This window comes from Lissotriton vulgaris, chromosome 7, assembly GCF_964263255.1.
Source record: "Lissotriton vulgaris chromosome 7, aLisVul1.2, whole genome shotgun sequence".
NCBI lineage: Eukaryota > Metazoa > Chordata > Amphibia > Caudata > Salamandridae > Lissotriton > Lissotriton vulgaris.
In genome coordinates this window covers 1,723,332,578-1,723,351,590 of record NC_141695.1, presented here as the reverse complement: position 1 = coordinate 1,723,351,590, position 19,013 = coordinate 1,723,332,578, and the positions used below count along the sequence as shown (strand labels likewise).

Sequence of the window (19,013 nt, the reverse complement as noted above, 5' to 3'; positions counted from 1 at the left end):
ACCATTGATCATCCCAACCTCACCCACACTCTGAAGTCTTGAATTGGATTCACTTGCAAAATCCTTCCATAGATCTCCATCTGCCTAAACAACTGACTCCGTTTTTTCACATAGGCTGTGTGGGACTTACTGGAGGTAACAGGAGGGTAGTTTGCCCCAAGGACGTCCTTTGGGGGCCGACTACCTTACTGTTATCCCCAGTAAGTCCCACACCGCAGGATTGCTGAGTAATTGTCGGAGGCCATGCCCCTTTTCTCCACCACTCTGCAAACGTGCCTCCTGGTGCACTACTAGTATTGGCTATTGAGGGTCCTTAGGGGCTAACTACCCCTCCTGTCACCTTCAGTAAGTTCCACACAGTGGGTATGCTGAGAGGTACTCGGTGGCCATGCCCCTTTCTCTACCACTCTGCAAACGCACCTCCTTGTGCATTACTAGTTGGGGGATGATGTCCCCTTGGCTCTTGATGGTCCTTGGGGGCAAACTACCCCTCTGTTACCTCCAGCAAGGCCCACATAGCTGGATTGCTGTGAGGTCGCCAGAGGCAATACCCCTTCTCTCCCCCACTCTGCAAAATCGCCTTGTGGCACACTATTGATTGGGGGGGGGGGGGGGGGGGAGTACACTTTAGTTCTGAGCCCCTCAGGAATAAAGTGTAATTATTCCCCAACAAGCAGCATGCTAGGAGACCCGATTGCAGAGTGGTGGAGAAGGGGGCGCAGCCTTCAAGTCTTCTCAGCAATCCCACTGTCTGGGACTTCTTGGAAGAAAGCAAAGGAATTCCTCAGTGCTTAATTTGAGCCGGTGGTTTCCGGTGCTCAGCACCAGCACTTAATCATCAACACTGCTGCTTAAGCAACAGTTAAATACACATTCATTTTGGTGGGCACAGGGAGACGAAGGGATTCGCCCAGAATGATAGGATGTTGAGCCGACGCCCTGACTCAAACCTGATTCCCCAGCTCCGAAGTCGGCAGCTCTAGCCGTTAGGCCACAATGCCTCCCAATTGTAGGGTTTGTTGATTCTGTGTTAGGCAGCGCTTACAGGAGAAATGGTCTGGTCGAAGCTGCCCCCTGATGAGAGCTTCGGCACTTCTTTTTTTACAAATTAACCACTGGGGTTCCTAGACCCCAAGGACTCTAAGCATCTAAGGGGCCTTCATCCCCCAATCACCACTGTGCCAGGAGGTTCATTTGCAGAGTGATAGTGAAGGGGCGTGGCCTCAGGTGACTTGCAGGAAGGTTTTTCCCAATTAAAAAAAAGTATGTTTAAGGAAGGAGAGTTGCGTGTCCCCTGTTCCCTGGGCCATTCTTGGCCCCGGGGTCCCCATCGTTATTCTTTTTTTTTATTTAAAGGGAGGGGAGCCTCGCGTCCCCCTCCGGGTCCGATTTATGCTCAGGGGACCCTATCCCCCGGGGCTCGGCCTGTAGTGTGGGTGCCCTGATCCCACTAAGGGCACCCACTTTTTAAATGTTGGGGACAGCGGGGAGAGCCTGAAGGCCACAACGGTCTCTGCCGGCTCCAAGCCTCCTGCGGGAGCCAGCATTGCTTTTACACATAGGAAGCTTCTAATATGCACCCATGAAACCATTGCACAATTAATATTAAAAAGCTTTTAAACCCCGGCGGGGTCCCTATGCCACCCTCTCACCATGTCTGTGGGGGGGGGGGGGGGGGGGGGGGTCAGGGGATTCCTATCCTGCCTCCTTTTATTTCTTTTTTACTTTTTTCTGGGACTCTGCTTCAAGTTGAGTCCAAAGATTTCTTTTCATTAAGGCCATCACTGACAAGTTAGTCTGCTGACCCGTGCGAGCCACCATCCTTATCGAACCTATCTATCAGAGTGAGTCGTAATTTGCAATCTACATATGAATATTAATGAAGTAGGTAAGACTGTGACCCACTTCGATCCAAATTTTGAAAACCATTCTATTGATACATTGGTTTGATCAATATATTGCACATTTCTCATGAAAATAGTGGCCAGGTTTGGAGCCAGTTTTTGAGACCAGTATTGTGGTGCATCTGGCTTTAACCCCTTCACTGCGGCGGCTATTCCGCCGCAGTGCTAAGGGGGCGGGGCGGCCGTGCGGCGGCCGCATGCTGGTGCCGGAACCGCTCCGTCACCAGCGTCGGTTGACCTGTGCTTGTGACGGAGCGGTTCCGTCATGGCCCGCCCCGCTCAATAGAACGTCAGCGCAGGCGCAAAATTCGCGCCGCGCAGGCGTGCCGAGCAGGCCATGACGGAACCGCTCCGTCATCAGCACAGCTCACCCATAGCTGATGATGGAGCGGGTCCGTCATCAGCACTTAAGGGGTTAAGGTTCATTTTTTGGAGTGGATGCACAGACATGTTTGTAACATTGCTAGACTGCACGCTGTGCAATAGTGTCTACATATTTACACTGCATATGCTTCATTCCCACTTATTCATAATTTGAAACACAGGGGCAATAAATAATTTGCCATATTTTTTGGCAGTTGCCTCAGAACCCAGGCCTTCATGTTTCAAAGTAAGCAACTTAGCTGCTTGTATGTAAATGACTGCCAACACTTACTGGTAGAAGTGTTGGCAGCCAATCACATTTCAGTGGGGTTTCAGTAGGCTGTTGGGATCCCAGATATCTATATTTTTTAACTTCAATATCTCTGAAACTACTGAACGGATTTACACCAAATCACAAAAAGCACGCTTTCTGGATCAGCATCTAGCTTTCTACGAAATTTGGTGCAATTCCGTTCAGCGGTTTGGGCAGTAGTAGTGTTTAAACAAGCATTTGCAATGCAATAGGTCTCGCATCAGGAAAGTTTGAGCTATTGGTATTGTAAATGACTAATATTTTATTTATGTGTTGGTTTTGAAAATAGCGAAATTAATAGCTTTGTCATTCACAATGCCAATAGTTTTAACTTTCGCAAATGTGACACCTATAGCATTTGTAATGCAATATTTGTTGTATTTACGTGACTTAAATGTATTGAGACTACAAATAACAATGTCTTCATTTTTTTAATAATACTTAAATAAAAGTTATTATGATTTATAATGGCAATAGGTTAAACTTTTGTAAATAACTTTTGTGAAGATTATGTTCAGTGTATTTTATTGTGATGAAAATCCAAGAACAGAAGTGAAATATTAACATCTTTTTGTGACATTTGTAATAAAGCTTGAAACATTGAGAGAACATATTTGAACTAGTTGTTGTTGAATGGTTGCACAGATTGATGTTGTGGTGGCGACGAGTGATGCTGTGGCATTCAGTGATGCTGTGGTAGCGCATAGTGATGTTGTGGTGCCCTGGAGTGATTCTGTGGTGGTGCTGAGTGATTCTGTGGTGGTGCGGAGTGATTCTGTGGTGGTGCTGAGTGGTTCTGTGGTGGTGCTGAGTGGTTCTGTGGTGGTGCTGAGTGGTTCTGTGGTGGTGCTGAGTGGTTCTGTGGTGGTGCTGAGTGGTTCTGTGGTGGTGCTGAGTGGTTCTGTGGTGGTGCTGAGTGATTCTGTGGTGGTGCTGAGTGATTCTGTGGTGGTGCTGAGTGGTTCTGTGGGGGTGCTGAGTGATTCTGTGGGGGTGCTGAGTGATTCTGTGGGGGTGCTGAGTGATTCTGTGGTGGTGCTGAGTGATTCTGTGGTGGTGCTGAGTGATTCTGTGGTGGTGCTGAGTGGTTCTGTGGTGGTGCTGAGTGGTTCTGTGGTGGTGCTGAGTGGTTCTGTGGTGGTGCTGAGTGATGCTGTGGTGATGTGATAGATAGAGTGAGGGCGATAGATAGAGGGAGGGCGATGGATAGATAGAAGGAGGGCGATGGATAGATATAGGGAGGGCGATGGATAGATAGAGGGAGGGCGATGGATAGATAGAGGGAGGGCGATGGATAGATAGAGGGCGGGCGATGGATAGAGGGCGTAGGGTACTGCCCTTAGAGTACCTTATTCGTGCTACAAGCAGCACACAGCATTGATGACACATGAGCTGTCCTGCAAAAAGTGTACATTTGTGGTCCCTGAGGATCAGTTTTTGCCCCTTTGCTCTAAGACAGCAAAAGTGAGAAAGAATGAGAAATAAATAGAGATAGAGAATGTGAGAGAAAAATTAGAAGAGGAGAGAAAGAGACAGAGAGGGAAGGATGACAGAGTGCAGAAAAACATGTAAGAAAGAAAGAAAGAAAAATAAGGCAGAGAAAGATAGGATATGAAAATAGAAGAAATAAATGAGGATAAATAGATATAGAAAGGATCAAAAGAAAGGCGGTGAAGGAAAAAGATACATTAGAAGAAAATTAAAGGAAGAAAAAACGAAACAGTGAAATGAATGAATGAAAGGAGAAGAAAAAAAGAATGACAGAGAACGGCATAAAGAGACAAATCAGGAAATCAGAATTGAGAGAGGAAAGAAGGCAAGAGAAAAAAGACAACAGTAAGTGAAAATGCACCTGCACTTTGGGAACAACATGTGATATCCTTCATGTACTGCTGGATTGTCAGAAGGTCCTAGAGATACAAATAGAGTTTTTATGTCCAATTTTTAAAAAGCACGATATCAAAAACAGGGCTCAAGCAGTAAACCTTCTAACAGAAATTAATAACTTAGACATAGTTTGTGCCATGGGGAAGTTTATTCAAAAAGTCAAAGAATTTCTGAAATGCAATTAGAACTGATTTGCCAATTCTATAGTTCTATGTGGCCTATGTGACATGAAATGTCGAAGGGAATGCTGAGTGTATTATATGAAGTTTCAGGGGTCTTCATCCTCTACTGCAATAAGAGCTACTTATGCTCAATAAAAGTCGCCCGAGCTAATAACAAATATTGTTGTTGAATTAATAACCACATAAGACAAGAAAACCTTAGTGGGCACCTTTTGCAAGATTACCAGTAGCAAGGACCTTAGTGCATCAGACATATTTTCAAAAAAATACCTCATCATGGGTAACAGTCGTAGCTGCAATGCCAAAATTATGAATATAATCGTTTTAGCAATATTTCTTCCCAATGAAACATAATCTATCCTTGAAATTTCAGCACTGAATATTTTTAGGAAGTTCAAGAATTTTCTACGAATATCAGAGTAGGAATTCTGAAATCGCACACATTTTCAAAGGGTGCACACATATTAGTTAAGCCAAGCAACAGCTTCTCATTTAATAGGCTGGGCTGCACGAACAGGAACTACTTACTGGTAGCGGGAGAGCTCACAAGCTACTGGTTGGAGAAGGCTGGTCTACACTAAAGTAACAAAGTAAAGGAGGCATCACAAGGGTAACTTCTCGATTCATAAACCCTGGCTCATTCCTGTTCCTAGACTCTGGGTGGATTCTGCGACGGTTCTAGGTATTGCGCCAGAGTCCTGCCTATCAAGGCACAGGATACTGCATTGCAAAATATAGCACTGTGTTACAGCACCGTGCACTGTATTGTAGTATCGTTAGTTCACTGGAGGATAGTCCTGCCTATTACAGGGCAAAGCAGTACACTGCAGCAAATTACTACTGACTGCAGCACAATATGTTCCAGAGCTGCCTATGTAGTGCTTCTCAATATAAAGCAGAGTAATTCAGTATAATGGGGCACTGTTGTACATAAGGCAGCACAGTGTACTGTTTTACAATACGGTCCTCTATATTGTAGACGATTCTCCATTCCACTGCCGTCCTGAGTACTGAAACACAGCAGAACACAGAACCGGTTTGTCGCAGCTCAATACTAGATACAGCACATTGCAGTGCAGCAGCGCATTTTAGTCCTACGTACTGCAGAGCTGCATAATGTACTGAAGCACAGTATCATACAAAAAAGCAGCATATTCATGTGTTATACTGTACTGCAGAGCTGTATGATGTTTTGCAGCAACTGCATCGCAGCATATGGATGCTTGCATGCTATGAGTGCAGTCCTGCACACTGCACAACAGCATAGCGTATTGCATCAAAACAAGTGGCAATTAATACTATACACACACTCCAGCATAGTACGGTTTGGCAATACAGCAGATTGTACTGCAAGACCGTCTTATGCACTGTGGTGCGGTGTGCAGCAGTACAACCCTGCGTCTCATAGCACAGTGCAGTGTATTGTATTGTATTGCGTTGAGATTCTGCATAGTACAGTGCATTAGGTTACGGTGCAGTCTCCCTTGCTGCTGCAGTCTAGCGCATTTAAGCATTGGGCCCTACAACAGTTTATATGTATTGCATACCTTTCTATGTACAAACACTGTATTGAATTACAACATACTGGACTGTAACATAGCATATTGTGACGCATCATTTTAAATTGTGGTAAACTTTATTGCAACACAGTGTGATGTACTGTAGCACAAGCCTAGAAACTACACACAGCACAGCTATTTCTTGCGGAACACAATACAGTACCACAGTCCAGTGTGGCAGGGTACCTACCGTATGGCAGTGAAGCACACCGTATTGCAGTCCAGTGCTACTTCCGGTCACACTGCCTTGTTGTGCTGTATTCCCTTTTGCAGGCCTCCATACCTCTGGCGAGGCCGCAGCGGTGGTATGCAACTCCACAGGAATGCCTTGGATGGGAATTTTTTCTGCAAATACCGTCGGTGTGGGCGACGAGAAGGGTCTAAAGATAGCTTATTATTACTGCGTTATTCTGAGCAAGGGGAGCATTTGGTTCCAGAACACGAGGCCGGCATTTTCCTCACTGAGGGATGCAACAGGGCAGGGGTTTTGGCCCTAGGCACAAGTCTCCTCACCCTTGGCCTTTCTGTCCGGTCTGGACACCCTGCGTATGGGGGGTGAATGGGCTACGCTACGGCATGGTGGTGTGGGGAGGGGAAGGGTATTCCCAGTGCAGTTTTCTTTTAATCAAGCAATAAGGCCAGTTTACAGCCCGCAGAGCCCGGTCACCTGTGCCACGGTGGAGTGTGACCAGGCGGGAGAACGCTGGAAATGGGATTTCTGAAGTCAGGCTTCTTGTGGCGCAGTTAAAAAGACAACAATTTATGCCTAGAACTGGGAAATGGGCGGACGGGGAATTCCAGGGCCCTTCTCTCTTGCAACAGTCCTAAAATAAATGCTCGTAAGAACAGAGGCGGGGCATGGCGGACTCCTGGGCATTTCAGCTGAGTGTCATACCGATCAGGGCACAAGTTCTAAAACAAGTGGTGCCTGTAAATACTTAGACTTATCATTATAACGTGCTTGAGCCCATTTGCCCATTATTTGTTAAACATACCTCTTCTGTCGTGTGAATATTAACTTGCCGATGTAACCGCCGACTCAAAAGAACTGACGTGCCGTATTGAGTAAGCGCTGAAGGATACCATACTAAAATTTAAAGAGTTTGCGAACGCTGCTAATGTGCTCCTGATTGAAGGCTTGTGGGTAATGTAGTGTATGTGCCGCCAATGAGAGCAAAAGGATTTACAAGAACCCAATGTGTCCTTCACTGAAACACTGTGTTTTACCCATACTATATGTTCTAGGATCATGCAAGCAGATGTACATATGTACTAACACGAGTGGACAAGAAGAAAAAGTTCTGTGCGCCATGATTAAGCACAGGCTCGGCACCACGCTCCAGGCCGGACCTCCCGCGAGCCCAGCTCAGTGCCAGGAAATTAAACCACACATATGTCCCTCGAAATGTTCCATAACCTGGTTCTTTATCAAAAGCGGGAACATGCACCGGCTTCCTGTAAGAACAAGGTTTACAATCCCGGGCGGAAGTCAGGCAGGCCGGGGGCGGGACGTGAAGACGCACCGGAAGCCCGGGCGGGCTCCCGCGAGGTGAGAGCCTCGCACGCACAGAAGGATGACACCGCCGCCGCCTGCAAGGAGCCCTCGCCTGGAGACGAGTACCGGTGAGTGGGGGCCTTTGCTGAGCTGCGAGGGCGGGAGGCATGTGTGTGTGCGTGGGGCGGCGGGGGGCTCTGTATGTGTGTGAGCGTGTGTGTGTATGTGTCTTGGAGTCTGTGTGTATGCGTGCGTGTGTATGTATGCGTGTGTGATGACTGCGGGGGGGAGGGAGAGAGTGTGTGCGAGCGAGTGTCTGTGTGTGTGTATGCGCATGCATGTGGGTATGTGTGGGGATGTGCACGGCGCGGGAATTCTTGTGAATGTGGACGGAGCCGACGTGCGCGTGCACGAGGTCAAATCCACAAGTTAAAGCGCGTGGCACCCTCTTGTCCTCCTATTCCCCCGTAATTCAATCACTATAGTTGTCGAGCTGGACTGGAGCATCCTACGGATGCTTACTCCAGCTCGACCTAAAAATGAAAAATCCCCTAAGACATAACATTGGTAAAACACAGCAGCTGAACCAAAATGGGGAAGTTTTGTGAAAATGTTGTGAAGATTCGTCAAGCGGCACCAAAGTTATTGGCAAAACAAAAACGCTTTTCCTATAAAAACGTTGTACCTAATTATAATTTTATATTTATATCTAGATAGATAGATAGATAGATAGATAATCAATGGTTCACTATTTTAAACTCAGAAATAAAATAATACATTTAAAAACACAGATTCACCAAAAGTGTCCCAAGAGCAAGAGTGGTTTATTTAATAAAACAACTTGTTTAATACTCCTGTAAACTGGCATATTGTGTATTTTAAAAAGGGTGCACATTATCCTGCAATTGTATGTAATCAAAGAAACCCTGAAAGAACACAGAATACAAACTATATGGGTATCGTTGTAAATCCTGAAGTCTTGTAAAGGCCTTTGAGCACATAGGGGAGTGGCTATGTAAGCCACAGCCGGTCAGAGTTGGCAGGCACTGCCATTCCGGTGGGTGAATCTGAAACTCGTAAAAAAGCTTACCTCTAAGTACCTAAAAGTGTCTCTGGGTGCTTTTATTACAGAATATCTAAGAAACAATTCAATTGATAACACAGACCTGGTAGTTGAATCGTTGTGGAATTCAATTATTTACACAGTAAATATGGCAATATATACTTTTTGGGAGAGTTCTAATCTATCCTAAAAATCAATATTAGCATTTCTATTGGGAGGGTTATACTTGTGAGATTTTGTGTAAAGTTTGCATTGTAAATATAGATGACAGATAATAAACTATTAATTTAATATATAATCGTGTTATATCCGCCAGATTCTTAAACAATACAGAAAGGAAGAAAGGCTGTCAAATACAACAGATACAAGCATCAACCGGCATCGTTTCAAAGGTCTTACTGAGGCAGGGGCTTCTCTGGGAAGACCCTTCCAGTTCGTGGCATGAGAGTCCAGCGTTGACTGGTGCCGCTACTGAATAGGAGGTCTTGTGGTACTGCATAGTATATTCAACTGGCTTTTTGAATTTTTAGTGGATTTAACCAAAAGATAACAACAAAGAACATGAGCACCACCGAAGACTCTTCAACCAGTTGAGCATCTGGGTCAAGACGGCATATCAGACTGTAGTCAAGTAGCGGACCGCGTACAATTTGAGTCCAACCCTCTTGCCCCATTTGCCACAAAATCATTTCTAAAATCAGCATCTTCAGTTTGGAGCTCTGCTACTGGTCGGTTAAGTCAGAGGAAGTGCTGGTTTTGCAAACGGGAAATGCTGGTTTTGTAGCTGGTAAAAATAACCAACTATTTTTTATTTGAGATATTCTTAATAGTTAAAAAAAAAAAAGGGTTCCATAACTAACAAGTATTACAGTATCCCTTTCTGGAATGGAAAACGATTGCAGACTAGAATGTTGTTTTAGATTTAGCTTTAAGATTGAACAATGTAGAGAGAAATGTATGTCTTGTAAAGTAATTGCCAGACAAGAATTTGTATTTTGGGGGTACAGCAAGGGGCATATGCAACCCTCAAGTATGGTGTACATTGCATCTTTGCCTCGCCTCAGAGCATATGATAATGACAAATGATCGCAGATAACATTACTTAAAATACCATGCGGTGCCAAAATCTGCAAACAGAAGGAACTTTCAAGAACAAAAGCATTACTTCTCCCCGGGAATACAACTCTTTTTGGGATGTTGATGGTGGATGAATGTATTGGCCCACAGCCGGGAGCAGGGTAGTGTTATCTACTTCAAGGATTATTGTATGTAACTTTCAAACATTCACCAGAAAAATAGGACATTTATCCTATAAAACTGCTCCAAAAGTATGTAATGGTGTTCAGAGAGGAAAAAAAACAATTTAGAGACAGGTTTCTCTGCAGAAGTAGGACAGATTTTGAGAAGATATCTAGCAGCTATTCTATATATCCTAGCCTTGGTGCTAGTATCTGAAGGCACTTGAAAATCAATTTGGTATTTCATGTATTTATTTTTAATCTGTTTTTATACTAACATCTGTCTATTTTAGAACATGATTGGGTTTTTTGTATATTGTAAAGGTTTTAAATACTCATTCACAATAAAGATATGATTTTTATTATATTTACTAGTCTTCTTATTCACCATCTGGACTTTTGTTTTGCTTTTCACAGCTATAGGATATTTCTTAATTCAAAGCGGCCTCGCCTTTGCTATTTTTCCTTCTTTTAAATTCACCTCTCACATACCTTTTTAACTGCACAATACTCAATACCCAATTTGTTATCCTAGCAGGTGGTACATACAAGCAGCTAAGTTGCTTACTTTGAAACATGAAGGCCTGGGTTCTGAGGCAACTGCAAAAAAATACGGCAAATTATTTAATGCCCCTGAGTTTCAAATTATGAAGAAGTGGGAATGAAGCATATGCAGTGTAAATATGTAGACACTATTGCACAGCGTGCAGTCTAGCAATGTTACAAACATGTCTGTCCATCAACTCCACAAACGAACCTTACAGCCAGATGCACTACAATACTGGTCTCAAAAACTGGCTCCAAACCCGACCACTATTTTCATGAGAAATGTGCAATATATTGATCAGACCAATGTATCAATAGGATGGTTTTCAAAATTTGGATCGAAGTGGGTCACAGTCTTACCTACTTCATTAATATTCATACTGCAAATTACGACTCACTCTGATAGATAGGTTTGATAAGGATGGTGGCTTGCACGGGTCAGTGATAGCCTTAATGAAAAGAAATGTTTTTTAAAGCAGCCCGTATTACTTGAAGAAAATGGGGATGGTTTTAAAAAAAATGTATATATATCTTTTTTGAAAAGTTGCTTAGAAAGTTTAAAGTGGTATCCTCCCGAAACCTTTTTCGAAATTCACATAAGGGAAGTGGACCAAAATGGACCCTTCCCTTTTGCCAAAAGGGCTACTACTCCAACTTGGGAGTCTGTAATTTTTCAATGGTTTGCGACCAGAATTCCGCTCGTACACCACTGATACATAAGATACCGATTTGCAATTTGGATGGGACAACGCAATCCTTCAATCCTGCAAATGGATTTACAGTCACAGTCCCTTGTAAGAGTCTGTAAAAGATTTCTGACTCAAAAAAATTGGATTTGTACGTAGAAAACCATATTTGGGTCCTCTTTAAAACTAACCTGGTGCTATGTCAAATACCTAAATCATTATCATTTTTTGCAGAAGCCCACAGTTCTTAATGAAGGCTTAGCCAAGAAGCGGAGTAAGAACTAAATGAACGCACTGTCAAACATTGTGTAGAAGACAATCCCTTGAACAACTGCATAACACTCCAAGAAGAATACAGTCTCTGTAGGGTAAAGGATGTCACATTGCTCAATGAACACAATTTCACAAGACTTTAACTGTGCATTAGTGAGCTTGAAGGTGTGCGTTGGCGGTCGCAAGACTCACCGCATCTCTATACGACCGCTCCCTGGAGGAAAAGTCGAAAACAAAATACCTAGGTCCTCCGTATCTATGACAGCATGGCTGGGAGGGGAGACCTGAATCTGTCCTTGATGCCCTTATATCCACACAGAATCAATTTCTGGGAGCAACAACCCGCTGGGGCCTAATTCCCCCAAATCTGTATGGCAGGGTGTTTGAGAGGGTCAGGCTTGTTGGGGCCTGCATTGCCAGTAACTATATGGCAGCATGTCTGGCAGGGGCACGCTTGCTGTGTCTCTGCATTCACTATATATCTGTGTTGCTGTAATGTATGCTGAGAACAAGCTGGTTGGACCCTGCACATCGTGGTGCATGCTGTTTTCCGTTACTATGCCGAGTCTGAGCCATCTCACTCCTCAAATGCCATAAGAAACATGAAATTGACGACAGTCAATTCTAAAATAACTCTTCTTGAAGACTTCCATTTAGTACAGGATCCAAGACATAAGCTTCTCCCATGAAAATTGATAAAACAAAGTTGAAATTGCTTTCTTCAACCAAAACAGCTCTAAAATGAAGCCCTGAAGAAGTTCTTTTGGACGAAATGCGTTGGCTACTGACGTCTTTAATTTTGATGGAAGAAGACTGAGATCATGAATAAAGAGAAGACAAAAAATCCAAATACACCTAAGGAAGAATTTATATTATTGAGATTGTTCTTTGAACTTCAGGGGTTCTGTGTAGTATGATTAAAACTGAATAATGCCATGGTCTTTTAAATAATAGAGCGCTTAGCCATCTTCATAGGACCCTGCATTTGTATGTTAGCACACCGGAGAGAGATAGATTCCATACACCTCAGTGGCAATGTGCCTCGGAGGCATAAGCCGGGATTGCCTTTGATTCCCTGTATCTGTATGGCAGTATCCTGAAAGAGGAGGTGTCCTATGTTTCTGAATTCTTTGTATCTGTGCTACAGCCTGTCAGATAGGAGCCTGCAGGAACAACCTCTGATTTCATGCACCTGTGTGGCACCATGACTGAGAAGAGGAGACTGATACGCCACCGGCTTCCATGTATCGATACAGTTCCAGTCTAGAAGGGACAGCGGGGTGGGATCCTGGGTCCCCTGTATTTTTATGAGCTTCTACTCGGGAGTGACTGGTTGAGTAGAACTTGTGATCCCAGTCACTACCATGCGTGGGGAGGAAAGGCTGCTTGGGCACTAGATTCCTTGCATCTAGATGGGAGCATGACTGGTAGGGTTACACCCTGTAAGCGCTGGATTCCCTGCATCTGCAGAGAGGGACAGGCTGGTTGTGCACCGTATTCTTTGCATTTGTACAGCAGAATGCCTTGGAAGGACAGGGTGAGAAGACTCATGTCTAAGAGGAAAAGGCGGACTGGGCACTAGACTCCTGTATCTAGGTGGTAGCGTAGCTGGTAAAGACAGGCTATGCGGGCCCTTGGGTTCATGCATATGGAGCGGCTGAGAGGGACGGTCTGGTTGTGCACGGTGTTTGTTGCATTTGTTTGAGAGGGCTCTGGGCTTCTACCTTTGATACATGTCTTAGAGGGGATGTCTGGCTGGGCCCTGAATTCATGCACCTATATCTTTATGCCCATCCCATACTATGCACTAGGACTAACTGAAGGCGGGGGCAGCATCTCATGTCTCTGAAGTCTGTGCCACGCTGCAAAGGCAAACATCTTCCATATGTTTTTGATCTGTCCAGGCCTGGTTGGGTAATGTCAGACATTTTGGGGCCCTCATATCCTGAAAGTCAACATTCCATGCTGGGGTTTTGCCTGAGAAGGGCCCTTCAGATAAAGGAAAAGAACAGTTCTCTTCCACTAGTCCGAATTTCTAACATTCATCAACAATAGGCAATCCAAAATGTTTGCTTAACAGGTCAGCAGAGGTTTCGAAATCTATTGCGACATGCGTCACCTGACGGCCCCTTCACCGGCAACCCAACTTGAAACGCGCCAGGGCGGCAACATTTCTAATGCTGCCCGTTGCAAAACCATTTCCTTTCGCCCGTTGACAGATCTTAGATGAAACGTCTATAACATGTTTATTGATTCTTTTTTAGTTCCTGTTCTCCAGAACGGTTGTATTCACATTGCATGGATGCAGGAAAGGCGCTTTGGGTCCTGGACTCGGTCTATCACATGGTCACTCTTCCTAAATCCGCTCAGCCCACCTCAAGCACGTGAGAACAGTTTCAGAGAGCGGGACCTCATGCGGAATATGAGGCAACCATCTGCCGCCTAAAACTGCTGCCCACCGTGGGTTGAAACTGCTTTTCGTCCTGCTAGAGTGCCTTCCACAGAGTGAGACTGTCTCCCACTGGAAGATTGGAGGTTCCTACTCATTCATATGTATCGCCTACATTTTGCAGCATTGCAATGTAACTTCCGCCTCTGCATAGATATTTCCCTATGTTAGTGGTGACCTTTCATGTATGAATCCTGTTAATTTATCACTGCTGTGGCTGTTACTTTACATTATGCTCTGTGCATTTCCGTTGTTGTGCTCTTCTTGTTTTTGTTTTTTATCCTCCTTCTCTGCTCTTCATGATCCGTCAATTATGTATCTACCTGTACATTGCATATGCTGTATTGATCATCTCGGTTTGCAAAGTCTGAATAAATAAATGTTAAAAAAAAATAAAAAAATTGGAGGGGCCCACAGTCCAGGGTTGGACTACGACGGCCACCATGGCCAGAGCCGTCTGACCACAGTGAGAAGGTCTACCGGCGTGGAAGACTTTTTCCAGTGTGTTTGAGACTGCTTCTTCAAAGTGCCATCACCTGCCCAGTCAAGATCCCCAACTCGTGACTCAAGAGTCTCACAACTCACGCACCCGCTGTCGAGCGTCCGCTACATCATACGAGGCTGCCATCCTGGCCACTGGACAAACTTCTGAACAAAAAACAGTAGGAACGGGACAGGCCCTATTGGTCCATAGGCCTACAATTGAGACCAAGGCCTGTCTCTAGGGGATTGGCCAAAGATCAGACAACACTACATTAACTCTGATACCACAACGCAGACAAGGTGTCCCCTATGTCAACCTGAACATTGTTGAACCTGCGACCTTCACACCAACGTTGTTGTTTCTTCTCCCCACAAACACCATCAGTGCCCCACAGTGGGGCAAACCCCACAGCCCACTACTGCATCGGTCTTACCTCACCATCCTGCAAAGGGTAGAGCTTTCTGCGGCGCCTCTGGGATGACGTCGAAAAGCACCAGCCGCTGTGTTCCACTGGCGTGAAGTCACCTTTGAGACGGAAAAGGAAACACCTCTTGATGCAGTTGGCAAAAACTGAGTGTCTCTTTCCCTGCTGCCCCTTGCCACCCAGCAGCACCCCGGCCTCTCGCGCAGTGAGCCGCCTGCGGAGCGCCGCCTGCTCTCTTCTAGCCACTACTTCTGTTTTCTCGCTCCCCTCTTCAGACGCGAGTGCTGATGCGCCCGAGGCTCACAACAACAGAAAAAGACAGAAGAGAAGTAGCGCACGTACAAACACACACACCCCGGGTGTCTGCCGACCGAAGCCACAGAAGGGGAAGTGCGGAGCAGGCAAATGTGATGATTGCGCTGCTGCGCCCAGGGAGGAGAGACAGAGGCGTCTCTATCGGAAACCGACTGCTCGGAGGGGGATCCGGGCTATTTTAGCATCATCTCACCCAGGGAGGGTGAGGCCGGCGGGCAGAGAGGCTGAGCAGAGCAGGAAGCAGAAAGGAGACGTGCATGCGGGAAGGACTTGCGCCATGCTGCCTGACACTTCTGCTTCCTTGTGCCTGGAAGGCCGGACACGGCCCAGGGAGCGCCTAAAAGCAGAAACAGGAGGAGCTGCGGACGTTACGCCACAAGGGGTATTTGCACATAGCCCCTTCCCACTGGCATGAGGTAGACAGCCGATGGGACCCCCTGCGGAACGTGATGAGAAGCCCCCGAGTCTCCCATGCCCCACAGATATTCGCTGACTTTTGATTCAAGCCCCCCTTGAAGGTTGGGACCTCCTTGGAGGGGGCTGCGTCACGCCCCTGTCTCCCTCTCCTCATGCTTTTTGAGTAGAAGTGGGGCCTAGTGTCGAGTGAATAAACTGGGCATGGGAGCTGCTGTTGACAAGCCCTGCTACTCCGAGAGCAGAGGTCGGAGGTCACCTCAACATTGTTTGTTTCTATACAATAATTTATTTTAGGGACGTTTTTGACCCAGGAGGAGACAGATATGGATTATAATTCCAAAAATGTCCAGCACTCTTTAACAAAGTGAAAGTGATCTATAACTATACAACACAATCGTAACAATTTATAATAAACAATGTTATATCGCAGTATTCCATTCAGTGAGTCCTGGTAAATGATGAGTCTTCAGTGGACGAGTAATAAATTCTTTATTTGATTCAAAAATCGGAATTCTTTCTTCATAAAAACAAAACTGTAGCCGATGCCTACGCGTTTCGTCCAACAAGGACTTCTTCAGGGCGGATAAATCGCTGTCGATGGTGAATAGTCTGTAGTGCGCTGGATTTTTATAAGTCCAACATATTGTATTCGGTCTGACAGCTGGCTTCGTGGCGTCGTGTCCACCGTGGAGATTATCAGATACATATTAGGAGAGACTCTAATCCAAAATTTACAAGCACAGTAGTGACATAGAATTGCACCAAATGCACTAAGGAAGTGACTTATGTAAATAATTATCATAAGAAGAACCAGTAAAATCCTTATTCAAATACACCGAGAAATCCAGACAGCGATTTATCCGCCCTGAAGAAGTCCTTGTTGGACGAAACGCGCAGGCATCGGCTACAGTTTTGTTTTTATGAAGAAAGAATTCCGATTTTTGAATCAAATAAAGAATTTATTACTCGTCCACTGAAGACTCATCATTTACCAGGACTCACTGAATGGAATACTGCGATATAACATTGTTTATTTTAAATTGTTACGATTGTGTTGTATAGTTATAGATGACTTTCACTTTGTTAAAGAGTGCTGGACATTTTTGGAATTATGATTGTTTGAGACTTGTCAGTCTTCGGGAGATCGAGGGGTTTTGGATCTCCAGTCCCTAGCACCTAAAAATTTCAGATATAAACTTGACACTAGTGGATAAGTGCAGTTTTCTACAGCCCCAAACCCCTGTGCTGAGTGTGTATAAAATATATGGATTATCCCTCTGACGTCTCAGACTCTCTGTTGTGCTCAGTATCTTGCCCTGTGTTGATAGAATGCTTTCTGACTGAGCAAGAATTCACCTACAATGAAAAGGAATTTCGCCTACTCCTCGGAAATGTACCCCTAACTCATAAAATAAATCCTCAGTCCTAATTGTTTGCCCCCTTAGTGGTCACCCCTTGCCGTACTTAGCGCTCATGGCCTGCCCCTCCATCCTCTATTCATCCATCGCCTCCACACGAGTCAGTGTTCATCAGTTATTCCTCTTCCGCTTATACCTTCAATGTTCGTGAATACCCTTTCAGTGTTTGTGAGTTACCAACGCACTGCTCCTGAATTTACCGTCTCAGTGCTCAGGTATTTCCCCCCTCAGGTCCTCGTTACCAGTTTTTCCATTAACTCCATTGGGAGATACCAGAACTACAGACCCCGGGTGGCAGCTACCCGTGAGTTCACTGGGATTACGAGTTAAAGCCCCTGGAATGCGGAATAACCTGCTGGACCGAGGCATTTTAATGCGTGGGCAAAGTGGGCCCTGGTCCGGGGACCCCCTGATAGAAGCAGCTCTATTCTGCAGAGTCTTGCCCTGATGCCCTTGTAGAATTCTTAAACAGATTGTTTTAAATAACTTTTTCCTTTCATTTATGTTTAAAGTGGGTGATGTGTGAGAGTCTGTTACAGATATTTTGCAGCGAAATGTTGTGTTTATGTTTCATGCAACAAACGTTACAACGTTTATTTTAGGTCTAAACAGAACCTTGCATCTGAGAAATGGGAGGGTGTCCCAGAGATTTTGTGTGCTAATATTAGTGACCTGCTTCTGTGTTATAATATTGAAAACATAGGGCCAGATGCATCAACAATCCATTTTGCGTATTCCTAATTGCGAATTATTGCGATTCGCAATTAGAAAATTGCAAAATGGAATGCATGAAAGTGTATTTAACACTTTCTGCAATTCATAGGGGATCGCAAATGACCTACCTCATGAATGTTAATGAGGTAGGTTGGAATTTGCTACCCCGTGGGAATCTCAAAAATCTTGTGGATGGTGGCCTGCTGGGGTCAGCAGACCACCATGTCCGTGATTGCTTTTAAATAAAGCAACCTTTTTTTGTAAAGCAGCCCGTTTTCCTTAAAGGAAAACGGGATGCTTTACAAAAGAGAAAATTAAAACTTTTCCTTTTATTTTCTAAGAGCAAGCAGTCCGTAGGACCACTGCCTGCTCTTAGAAAATGCATTTACAGACATTCACAAAGGGGAAGGGGTCCCTTGGGGACCCTTTCCCATTTGTGAATTGGTAGGTGGGGAAATGCGAATGCATACCGATGTGATTTGGTATTAGGAAGGGACGCCCTAAACACGCCCCTTCCTAGTAGCAAATCGCAAACCCATTTTGCAAAATAGGGTTTGCTGTATCAGAAAAGCATTTTTTTGCGTTTGCAAACAGCTGATTCAGCGAATTGGCCGTTTGCGAAGGCAAAAAGTGCTTGATGCATCTGGCCCATAGTCACTATCCCTGAATATTAGATGTAAAAACATTTAGAATTTAGACCAGTGTACCTGTGCACTGTCAGTGACCTAGTCATACAGAGCATGAAAGAGCTGAAATTGGCTCAAATTCAAAACTGTTCCAAACAGGGGCCCCCAAAATACGTTTGGCCCATGGCCCCCAAAATCCTTAAGATGTCCCTGCTGCTGGAACCTCATTCTCTGATCCCAAGGCCTGTGCAAGTCCAGGAATGATGGGCGCCTTTATGGCTACGGAGACTTAGACATCTTTGAGTGGGGAGCACTCTCTGTACCCTCTATGGTGATGGGGAGGCCAGGAAGGGATCCAGCTCCCCCCCCTTACAGCCCCCAGCCCTCTGTACCGGTGGTTTTACCAGGTGCACAGCCGCACCATGTAAACTGATGGTTCCAGACTCAATACATTTGAGTCCAGAAATAAAATAAAATGAAATGAACTGGAAAAATACTTATAGAGCACACTTATACCCAACGTTCTTGGCGCTACATCAAAGACAACTTATAAGGGAATTCGCGACTCAAACCAGACAAGGACATCTCTAAAGAGAAGAGCCAGGTCTCGATATATTTTCTAAACAAGATGTGCCTCTCTACTGTTTTGATCTCTAT

General features: G+C 44.9%; 1 protein-coding gene across 7 annotated transcripts in view; it reads right to left on the bottom strand.

Moving 5' to 3' along the window:
* LOC147706439 (tyrosine-protein phosphatase non-receptor type 6-like) overlaps positions 1–19,013 on the bottom strand; it is a 247,846-nt gene that overhangs the window by 208,266 nt on the left and 20,567 nt on the right. For 2 of the 7 annotated variants that reach the window (XM_086932940.1, XM_086932938.1), the window contains one exon: positions 14,876–14,967. The exons of 4 other annotated variants lie outside the window; for them this stretch is intronic. In XM_086932940.1, the coding sequence (XP_086789066.1) occupies positions 14,876–14,883 (8 nt within the window). In that variant the 5' untranslated portion in view covers positions 14,884–14,967. Of the gene's footprint in view, positions 1–14,875; positions 15,198–19,013 lie in introns of those variants that run through there. One more of the 7 variants, XM_086932939.1, reaches the window with a different exon arrangement.